Genomic DNA, 11,998 nt, shown 5'->3' with positions numbered 1-11,998 from the left:
AACTAAGATTAGATGACATTACAATTATTTGTAGCTAGTTTTAAAAACATAGTATTTCTGTATGTCCCCATTGGGGATCCTAACTCAGAGGTCATGACCTTTTCAACTACATCCAGCAATTAATCATATTGACATAATCTGATGGTCAACTTATTGTAGGAAATCTGATACCACTTTACTTAAAGTTTTTATAATGCATTATAAAAGTAATTTTTAATGCATTAATTATGCATTGTAATGCACCTTATAATGCATTATATGTTCTCTGAATAATTGTAACCACGGTTACAATACTTTATAATGCTTATCTATTCATTGTCACATCTTTTAGAGAGTATAATGCATTAAAACGCATGACAATCAACCAATTTCAGATGTAACAAGAATCTGCACATATTATAATGCAATTTAACTTTGGTTACAGTTATTTATGAAAAGCTATAATGCATTATAATGTACATTATGAATACCTTTGTAATGCATTATACATAAAGGCTTTAGGCTAAGTGTTACCGTAAATCTCTTTAACTAATTTGAATCACTAAAAAAAATGTATTCAAAATAAACCCTGTTATTGTATGGGGTTTCTTTGTAAAGAAAAATTAATGTTCCTTAAAATTGTGACATCCAGGGAGTAACATAATTTGGACATTTTCTGAAGCATAGTAGGAAGACAAATAAATAGTCATATTCCATTTTCTCGATTTTTACATATTGTATTGTTGAGCCTAATCATTCCACCCTGTTCACAAAAACTTTTCTTTACATGGGATATATAGATTTATCGCTTACTACAAACCAGCATTTGGTCCCGTACTAGCTGGTCCTATACTGAGTTATAGCATGATTTGGGTTTAATTTGCAGTCCTGTTTCTTTTAACCATGTTTACATTTTACTGTTTAATTGTGTAAGTCTGATTAATTGTATTGTTTTTGTTTATTGCTAAAAACACAAGATAGCAGAAACCAGGATGACAAACTGTTCAGACATACACCTCATTTTATAGTAACAGGGTTGAAAATGTGGTTTTGTTTTTGCCCTTAATTTCTAGTCAGTCTAACTACTAAGCCCCTAATTTCACCGATCAAGCATAAAAATGCTAAAAAAAAAAAAAAAAAAAAAACTGAACATGCCTTTATAGAGTATAATGCATTAAAAACACATGACAAACAGCAATTTCAGATGTACAAGGAATTTGCAAATATAATGCATTTTAACTTTTATTTATGAAAAGATATAATGCACTATAACGTACATTATGAATACCTTTTGTAATATATATATATATATATATATATATATATATATATATATATATAGGCTTTAAGTTAAGTGTTACCATAAATCTATAATTCTAAAAACTAATTTTAATCACTAAAAAAATGTATTCAAAATTTGTGTAAACTCTTGTAATCCCCTTAAAATTCCTTAAAATTGTGACATCGGAGAGTAACGTAATTTGGACCTTTTCTAAAGTGTAGTAAGAAGGCAAATAATCATATTCCATTTTCTTGAGTTTTACACATTGTATTGAGCCTAATCATTCCACCCTGTTACACGAGTTTTTGTGAACAAACACATTTTTCTTTTATTTGTGATCGTTTAAATGGGGATATATAGGTTCATCACTTACAACAAACCAGCATTTGGTCCCGTACTAGCTGATTTTGGCTTAATTTTTCAGCCCTGTTACTTGTAACCATGTGTACATTTTACTGTTTGTGTAAGTCTGATTAATGTTATTGTCTGTTTAAATTTGATGTTTTTGTTTATTGCTATAAACACAAGATCGCAGAAACCCGGATGTTAAACTGTATTTAGACATGCACTTAATTTTAGTAACAGGGTTTAAAATATAGAAAACCACACATACAATAAACTGAACATGCGGTTTTGTTTGAGCCATTAATTTCTACTAACTATCTAATTTAACTTCTAAGCAGCTAATTTCACCGATCAAGCATAAAAATGCTTAAAAAAAAATCTATTTATTGAACACATCTTTAGAGAGTAATATGCATTAAAACACATGACATATATAGATATAATGCATTATAACGTACATCATGAATACCTTTTATTATGTATTATACTTAAAGGCTTTAAGTAAAGTGTTAAAACCCAGTTATTGTTGGACATTTTCCAAAGTGTAGTAGGAAGACAAATGCATAATCATATTCCATTTTCTCAAGTTCTACACATTGTATTGAACCTAATCATTCCACCCCGTTACTCAAGTTTTTGTGAACAAACACATTTTTCTTTTATTTGGGATCTTTTAAATGGGATATTTAGGTTTATCACTTATTACAAACCAGCATTTGGTCCCGTACTAGCTGAATGAGCATGATTTAGGCTTAATTTGCAGTCCTGTTACTTGTAACCATGTTTACATTTTACTGTTTAATTGTGTCTGATTAATGTTATTGTCTGTTTAAATTTGATGTTTATTGCTATAAACACAAGATCGCAGAAACCAGGATGTTAAACCTTGTTTAGACATGCACCTAATTTTAGTAACAGGGTTGAAAATATAGAAAACCACATATATAATAAACCGAACATGCGGTTTTGTTTGAGTCCTTAATTTCTACTCAACTAATATAATTTCTAAGCACCCAATTTCACCGAAAAATTCAGTTTGGAGTTGCTTATATATTTTAAGTCGTTTAATTGCTTACCGAACCATCATTTCATCAGGTAGTCTGCAAAATTTACAAATGGCAAAACTCATCTTACACTCTTAAAATACCACGCATGAAGTGATTTAGTTTTAACAACTAATAATGAGTGTGAAAAAGGCTTTTAACTCATAGACCCATATTTTTTCACCTCCACATTTAGTAGTGTCCACGTTCAAAATCTTAATCATTATAACAAAGACGCAAGTCGATAATGAGGCCGTTTGAGGCAAGAGTCTCCACAGTCATTTGCAATTCAAAAGTTGTCATGCTATGCTGACAAGCATTTTGTTCTTGTGTTGATTTGCATTGGTCTCATTTGCATCCACCGGGTGCTGATGATCTCTGCAGATGCGTTCTCTCTCGCATGCTCCCACAGAGAACATCAGAGACACCGCGTGCTGTCGTAGATGCGTCACACACCATCGTTTAATGTTAAGCCTGGTGTGTCAGCTCTGTGGGAGATTACACTGCTGAAGTCATAGCTGCAATAAAGCAAATTCAATTTCGAAAGGGTTTTTAATGTTTCTTCTACCTCATGTGTTCAAGGTTGTTTGGGCACACAGGGGCTTGCAGCGCATGCGGTCAGTCCATTCCCGCCAGTGAAATGGTCATGCGGGCACAGGGCAACGTCTACCACCTCAAGGTTGGTTACATGAAGCATTGTAAAGAGATGGTTCACTCCAAATTAAGATAACTCATTTACTCACCCACATGTCTCTCCAGATCCTGAGTTAGTTTCTTCTGTGGAACACAAAAGATGATGTTTTGAGGAATGTTTTTGTCCATACAATAAAAGTCTTTGCACTTTATTTTAAGGTGTCCTTGTTACAGCGTTTAAGTACTTGGTAATATTGTAGAGCTGTGCGATTAATCGTAATTGATTTTCGATTTCAATTACGAAAATAAGATAATCGAGGTAAAACGATTATTGTGCCTCTGCAGCATTCAGTCCAATGCACAATCCTTTCCTTCACAGCGGTGTGCTTTCCTTCCTCCCTAAAAGCCCAAACTTGCATCCAAATCAGCCGAATAAGTGAGTGTTGTAAAATGCAGTCTACTGTTGCGAAACTGCAGGACGTGTTTGAGATTAAACATTGTGATTAAAAGTGCATTAAGCTGCAAAAGAGACACTGTTTCTCAGGCGCGCTCCAAGTCGGAGCCAAATGCGGATACCAGGAGCTTCGGATACGCGCCTAAACTCATATACACAAAAATGTCTTTTTGGAGAGTATTCACGTAAACACAGTTGGTTATGTCTTAAGTAAATGTACACAATTGAGAAAGAAAATGCATGTGCAACAGTATATTAGATCCATGCAGCTCTTAAAGTGACAGCAGCCTAACAAACCTGCTGCTGTTTGTCATTAATGATAATCAAACAACAAATGACAAAGGAAAATCACTCACTGATCTTGACTGAATAACTTCAGTAGCTTTAATAAGGATTAATCTATATTTAATGTGTATAATAAGACTATGCAGTGTTATGACAGTATATGACTATATATGTTATATAACACTGTTATTTTACATATGATTATTCAATTTTTTGTTGTTGGCTATTATTTATCTGAATACAACTGTTAGTGCATCTTCCTGAAAAACTTAGAACACTGTTTAATTAATTTGTATTTTCGTTCTGTTGTATTTATTTGTCCGTTTTCTTTGTAATTAGTTTTTTTTCTTGTTGTATTGCTGACTGTTTACTTGTCTTGTGTAATTGTTTTAAGTACCTTTTTACTTACATTAATTAACCTAGTATTAGTTTTTGCTGAAATATTGATAATTGTGAAATTTCACTGATTTTTAAAATGACTCATACCGTGAAATAAGATTTTGATTCTATCACCCACCAATAATCATGTTAATCATGATGTCAGTATTGACCAAAAATAATTGTGATTATGATTTTTGTCATAATCGATCAGCCCTAACAACATGTACTCACTATATCGGGTTTGGTTTGGTTTGGTTTAGGGGTTAGTTGCATGTAATTATGCATAATTTACTGTTAATACTACAGAAAGTACATAAAATGTGAGAGATCAGATGCAAAAACCTCTAAGTCTGTCTGACATGTTTTCTTTTAAATGAGCATTTTTTTACCAGGCTCCTGTGTTTAGGTTCAGTAATTTCACTTTAATGGCAATGAAAAGGATATTAGTTATTGAAATGCCTTATTTTCAAAAATGTCACTTCAGTCAATTCATTGGTATTTAACAAATTTGACTGTCTTTTGCTGCAAAACCATCTAAGTCCATGTGTGCTTTTTTTTTTTTTTTTTTTTTTTTAGTCCACCCCTTTGGACAACAAGACATAGTAAAACGTCTTTTTCTGTCATTTTTACAGCAGCAAAATCTCACAAAATCCTGTCATTGCCACTGTAATGATGGACAAAACACGATATAAACTTGCAGCTCGGGAATTGTAAGTCGGCTCATACGCACATCGTCATTCATCTTGAAATCATATGATTTGATTTGTGTCTTTCGATTGGTTCTTCTGTGGACTTAGAGGTTTTTCTGACAAAGGTGTTTAGCAGTTTCTGCCAACGAACCGGTATTTCTGAATGGACTGACACTGGTGTTTGATGGTATTGAAAGTATTTGATGAACATGTAGTATGCGCGGAGAGCATTCGTTCAATATCATGATCTCGTCATTTTTGATTGGAGGTGGTGTTTAGCAGCTTTTGCATCTGAAATCTTCATGTATATTTGTAAAATAAAGTGTTACCTAAAAGTCAGTGGGGTCCAAAAATTGTATGGACAAAAACACATTTTTCAAAATATCTTGTTTTATGTTCCACGGTAGGAAGTCACACAGGTTTGGATGACATGAGGGTGAGTAAATGGCAGAATTGTAATTTCTTTGGCGAACTATCCCTTCAGTTCTACATTTTATGAGCTGAATTAAATGTGTGAATCATCATTGTTTATTTTTGTCACATAATAGTATGGTACAAAAAAAATCTCTGGAAAAAGCCTCATCGTTCTCATCTAATAATCTTGTTCAGTCTCATTTGTTTAAAATGGAACTGACCTTGTTTGCACAAGGATTAACTTATTAAAAAATAATTTGAGCACTAAGCCAAGGCAGTTTGTTCAGTGAAGGCTAACCCTGACTAGCAGCTCTGCATGCTTTAATAAAACGCACTGCTAATAGTTCAGCACTTAAAACATGGCAAAAGGGATAAATGTACTCATTCCTCTCTCATCTGTTCCAGTGCTTCTCCTGTGCGACGTGCAGAAACCAGTTGGTCCCCGGTGACCGATTCCACTATGTAAACGGCACCATATTTTGCGAACACGACCGGCCAGGAGCTGCACTCCTCAATACTCACCTGCAGAGCAACCCAGTCTTGCCTGACCAGAAAGTGAGTACATGCTTTTATTTTACTCTTTAAGGTCAATATGGTAAAATGCATGATTTTGGTCTTTTGTCTTGTTTTGTAGGTTTGCTGAAGGGCTCCCCGTCGTCTTCGCCCCTTCCTCTCTCTATTTACCCTCATCACTGCCATCCCCCAGACACTGATCCTTTGAAGCACTTACAGTTTTAAAGCCTAAATTTACAGACTTAAGAGTTTCTTTGAGATGGAGAACGAGTTTGGGATGAGAGCGATGGAAACATTTGTGTATCTGACATCATATCAAACTGTGGTGGATTCTGCAGTATCTCTCATGGTGATGTTGTGGCTTTCTTGCCCCCTCACCCCCTGAAAACAGAAGTAACACGTCTATTTTCTCACAGGATATCCTGTTTGTCTCACATCTAACCTCACAGAGAAGGCTTCATCTGACAGCAATGTACACTTTAAAGTCAACATGAAACTGCATTCACAACCTATTTTTCTTGCATGTGTCTGATCTAAACAGGATATTCATTAAGAACAAATGTAGGGCAGGACTTTAGAAAATAAAGAAATGCTATTACAATCAAAAATGGAGAATAAAAATGAGCTGAAAAGATAAGTTATTTCAGATGCAATGTAAAAGTTAGTACATTTTGTTTGACGCTTTTCTTTCCCCTTTGAGATTAAATTAGTTTTCACATGACATCACACCCTTATTAGGAACGCCCACCTGGAGGGTCAAAAATAAGGCTTTCCTCCATTGTCCACCAATTATTTTTACCAGGTACTAACGATATTAAAAGGCCAAATTCAGTAAACATCTTAATAGCTATGTTTCCATTCACGTATTTTTATGTGCATTTTGGGATATCATATAAAGCACAAATTGGCAAGATGCACATAAATTCTAAAAATGTGCATTAAAAAAAACATATGCGCTCATTTGAGTCGGTAAATAAAGGGTAAATAGGGTAAATAAAGCACAAATTGGCAAGATGCGCATAAATTCTAAAAATGTGCATTAAAAAAAACATATGCGCTCATTTGAGTTGGTTACTTTTTTTTTTATTTATTTTTTTTTTTTATCCAATAAGAAACATGCGCATAAACTACGATGGAATCACATTAACCGAATAAATTCCTCAATGCACATCAAAAAAAGTCATGTGACTTTGCGAAGGGATAGCATAACGACACTAACCAGCAGATGATCGCGTCGCACAGCATTTGAAATGTTTTGGTCGTTATGAAATGCTTGAGCCAGTCTGTCGTCAAAGTGGTTTGGTATAATTACCTCCCAGAACTAGCTGGGAGCTAGTTTCCATTACCCTTCAAATTGCAAGATTGAAAATACGCCCAATGGAAACACGTCAATTTCGCAAGAACTCGCATATCGCAAAAAAGTTTTTACGCTCGCATGAGGTGGTTTTTCAGGCAATTTGAAAAAGGAATATTTCACAAAACTGTAATGGAAAGAGTTTTTTCACATTTAGAGGTCACGTGGTGTACGTAAAAGTCGATCATTCTTTAAAGAAGGCGCGGTATGTTTGGACAGAAGATGAGAAGTTGTTAATTAAACTCATAAAAGATAAGAATTATGGGAATACTGGATTCTAAACAACAAAAATGCCACAATTTATCAAGACCTCTAAGCTGATAGGAGGGAGAAATAACCAGAAACACCTTGCCATTAATGCTTGGTTAACACAGCTATGATTTAAAAATAATGGCTTAGTGCAGTGGCTGCGATTATACTTAAACCTACTAACATCTGTTGCCATGATTTTTGGAATGACTTATTGCGAGAGGAAAAAATTACATTTTAGTCGCATAACATCAGTTTAATGTTAAAGCTGTCGCAATAGTTTTTTTAATCACATTTAGAAAACATTTTGCTCAGATCTGTAATGGAAACCCGGCTAGTGGTGATTTTGTTCTCTTCCACTCACTGGATGGAAACGCTGCTTTATTCACAAATGTTTTATGAGTAATTCCAATTTTGCGCATAAGATAAATTCACAACTTTGGGTGGAAACGTAGCTATTGATGATGTTCACCAGTGGTCGGCAATAGGCAGCCCGCGGGCCAAAAGTGGCCCGCCAGCAATAATATCTGCCCCGCGCCCACAGCCAGATTATTTTAATAGTGGCCGGTTCTGAAATGGATCTTCGTCTCGTGGTGCAGTCTAATATTATCAACGTGTCTACACCAGACACGCCGCAACAGCTAAAAGCTGTCTACACTGAACGTGACAAACCGACCGTTGCAAAGCACTTGGACTACGTCAGAAATATAACGGGGAATCCGTTTACTGTCGGGAATGTGTTGTCGCGCCGCATCCAGTGTAGACGATATCATTATAATGGGTTCTATTATCTTTTGTAGCGTCGCGTCGCACCGCTCGCGTCCGGTGTCGGTGTTGTATTCTTTGAAAAAAGCGACAACTTTGTTGCAGATAAGACACACCGGCTTTGCATTCACAAAACTAGGTAGGATAAACGCATAGTTGTCTTTCCATTCTTCTTTGTATGCCCTATTTTCGCTGACAACTTTTCTTCTTTAGACTCTTTGATAGAGTCATTTTCTCTCACCAGCTAGCTTAAATGTTAACATCACTCTGCACACGATGTATTAGCGTACCTCCAGCAACAATAAAAAAAAGTTTAGTACGTGAGGATGCCAAGGAATAATTCTGAGTGTAAAAGTAGGCTATGTCAAATAATTATTACAATAAGTTAGGATCCATTGTGTAACAAGCAAATTAAAATGTTACACATTTATTATTTACAATATGGAAAGAGGAAATAAAACATAGTTCGTTAAGAGCATGACTCCAACATTAATGGGCTTATTTAAGTTATTTTTATCCATTCCGCATCTCCCACATATGTGTGTGTTTTAGCAAGGAGGTCTGTGTTACAAGATGGTGAATGAAGATACTTGCCAGGTTACATGTCACTACTCTGCTTTATTAATTTATCCAGTGTAAAACCCAGACACCGCCACACAAATGTGGCTTTTTGTTAATGACTGTCCTACTACAGGATTTAACACAGAGTAACAGCTCAATACCAGTTAAAAGACACTGTAACAGTTTTTCACAGGCAATTCTAGTTGCACTTTTCAATGAGTTTCTTAAATTATCCTTTGACTATGTTCTGACCCGCCATCTAGTGGCCAAACTTAATTGCCGACCCCTGATGTACACTATGTGCAGGCGAGCAGATGAACCCAGAATATAAACGCAACAGTTTCTCATTAAGCGTTTTTCCTTGGAAAACCATTATAAAAAAAACATTTAACCATTTAGTGGGTTGTGTTCATATTCTGGGCTCATCTGCTCACCTGTATATAGTGTGCATCATTAATAAGCTGAATACTGAATTTGATCTTTTAATATCACTGTTTTTTAAGGCACTTTAAGTGTTGAGTTTTATAACGTCCTGCTGTTTTTAGTGATTGAAATACTGCAGCAGGTGCTGGATATGGATCACAAGTGCCCAAAACTTGCATTTTGTTCACATATCATTGTTTTTCTTCTTTTGAGATGGAAAACTGACAGGCCTGTGCTGCGGTTCTGTGGATGTTTTGCCCTACAGGTCTCCTCGTCAGTCACATGACTGAAAAATATAAATAGTGCACAGAGGTTACTTTGAAACCAAGCTACTTTCTGTTGGTGAAGGTGGCGAATTTGCACAGATTGCTATTGAAATGACTGGATTTTGCAGAGCAACAATAAATGTGTCTGCAACTTGACACCTAAAAAGAGCATTAAGAAAGTAAATTGGGTCAGTTGATTTCATGTTGACATCAAAAACAGAAAATATTCGCACATCTTTTGGACATCGTTCAGGGTGTAGAATTGTAAATAATGTTTTTATACCAGTACTATCTGTAACGGCTGAATTATCTGCTCAACATGTGATGTCTATTTAAGGTGTAATTATCTAATAAATGGGAACAAAACCCAGCCGCCAAGAATGAATTTGTTGTCCCTTTTTACCATCCAGATTTCACTGTTCATTGTTTATTACTATTTCTGCTATAGTTATTAGCTTTGGTCTCTGTGGTGCAGACCTGATTACCCAAAGGGTTGGTATGAATAGGGCTTGAGCTCGGACCATTACAGAAGCAATTAAATGTGAGCGTGGAGTGTGTAAGTTCATTGTGAGTGCCGTATCTGTGCTGCTGTTGCACTGGGGAGGCTGAACTCTGCTCTGATCCTGTGTTTGAATTTAATAAGGCCTAATCTGCCGCCTCGTTAATTAAGAGGCAGTCGCTCCTTTCCGTTCGCTGCCTCAAAACAATCACGCGCGTTAAATGTTTACCATGTCGCAATTAAAGTACACAGCACAACTTTTTCACCCTGTCTCCCTTCTCACAACCTCCTGCCCTTGAGGAAGCTGCTTCTAAACTAGTGGGAAATTGCTCTTCTCACTTTTTTGAGACATTTAATTGACATGCTAAAATATATTTTTTCAGAAATTGACTTTTTGTGTAGTTTATACCCTGTCTTACTCTTGGTGGCACGTTTATAGTGTGTTATTTTAGTGTGAATTTGAAGTATTTTCCACATCACAGAATTTTTTACAGTAGTATTTCTACAGGTTATTGCCGTTTAAATGACAATAACGTGACTAGTAAACATGTAGCGTTATTACAGTGGCTGAAAGAGATTTAATTGGGGGTAAATGACTTCCTAACCAAAAGTAAAACTAATTTTCATAGTAATTTTGTATATATGAGCAATATCACATGAGTAGCAGTGCGATATGGCTGTATGTAATCACAGCGTGCTGATATAAAGCCATATTGCACTGCTACTTGTGTGATATTGAGTTTATACAACAGTTCGACGGCACAAGTGATAAAGCAATAAGCCCCAAGAAGCCGTGGTTTACAGTGAATTTATAACAGCTAAGGGGTGTTGTTAGGCACGATGCGGAGCCATCTAATAGCGTAATAATGTAACTTTCACATAAGTCCATATCACGATCTAAAGGACCCTTTCTCAATGCCAAATATGGCATATTATTTATATCAAAAATAATATTTATTGAACAACAATATTTAAATTAGAAACAATAGCCATTATAAAAGACAACAGGAAATAAACACAAGCAAACAATTCAGTCAAACATACAAAAGCAGCGCTCTAGTACAGGACTTAAGTTAAATATAGCCAAAATATAAAGTTATGAAACTTAAATTTCTCCTTAACCCAAATCGATTTGCTCTGGAACAAGTAATAGATTAATAAGACCAAAGATTGCCTGTTTGATATACCCCAAATGAATTATACTACATGTTTAAACACTATTTAGGAGCCAGCGGCAAATTCCCGAAGGACTGGTCGAGATGAAGCGTTCTCGGCGGGTACATGAGCACTGAATTGCCGCTGATGGCCCTTGAGCTCGCATCTGTGAAAACGTCTAAACAAATTGTAAAATAGGCGCAATGTTTATATATGAGTCACATATTTCAGGTCTAAACAACTACATTCTCGCCTAAAAAACTCTTAAAACTACATTTCGTTACACAACAACAGTAATATTTTTAGAAAATACGGTGGATTTGCTCGACCACTATGACAGTCGCCACAAGCGAATATCGCACGGCTCTCAGCCAATCAGATTCTAGAACCAGAAAGAACTGTTGTATTAAATATATATGTGTGTGTGTGTGTGTGTGTACAGAGAATGACTAATCTGCATTAGTCTTATTAAATTTGTTGTATTTGCATTAATACATTTTAATGTCTCGTGACAGCAAAAAGCACCATGAAATTCATAAGGGCTGAATCTTGTAGGAAAGATGCAGCAATACGTTCTTTAAATTAGTGAGCTCCAAAACGGCCCCTTAATGCGCTTAGTTTTGAAAAAAGTCTTCCCTGATGTCGGTGTAGGTGCTGATACTGCATCAATTATTTATTTCACATTCGATTGAAAAGCATCAGGCAAAT

At 35.5% G+C, this 11,998-nt stretch overlaps 1 protein-coding gene across 1 annotated transcript in view; it reads left to right on the top strand.

Moving 5' to 3' along the window:
• The window catches only part of si:dkey-90l8.3 (LIM domain transcription factor LMO4-B), a 12,130-nt gene extending 2,113 nt beyond the window's left edge, over positions 1 to 10,017 (top strand). The window contains exons 3-5 of the mRNA XM_051902314.1: positions 3,232 to 3,328; positions 5,911 to 6,060; positions 6,140 to 10,017. Coding sequence (XP_051758274.1) covers positions 3,232 to 3,328; positions 5,911 to 6,060; positions 6,140 to 6,148 — 256 coding nt within the window. The 3' untranslated portion in view covers positions 6,149 to 10,017. The remainder of the gene's footprint in view (positions 1 to 3,231; positions 3,329 to 5,910; positions 6,061 to 6,139) is intronic.
• Positions 10,018 to 11,998: the final 1,981 nt, after the last annotated feature.

The sequence above is a fragment of the Ctenopharyngodon idella genome, chromosome 8 (assembly GCF_019924925.1).
Source record: "Ctenopharyngodon idella isolate HZGC_01 chromosome 8, HZGC01, whole genome shotgun sequence".
In the NCBI taxonomy this organism is placed as follows: domain Eukaryota; kingdom Metazoa; phylum Chordata; class Actinopteri; order Cypriniformes; family Xenocyprididae; genus Ctenopharyngodon; species Ctenopharyngodon idella.
This window is presented reverse-complemented; position numbering and strand designations above follow the sequence as displayed.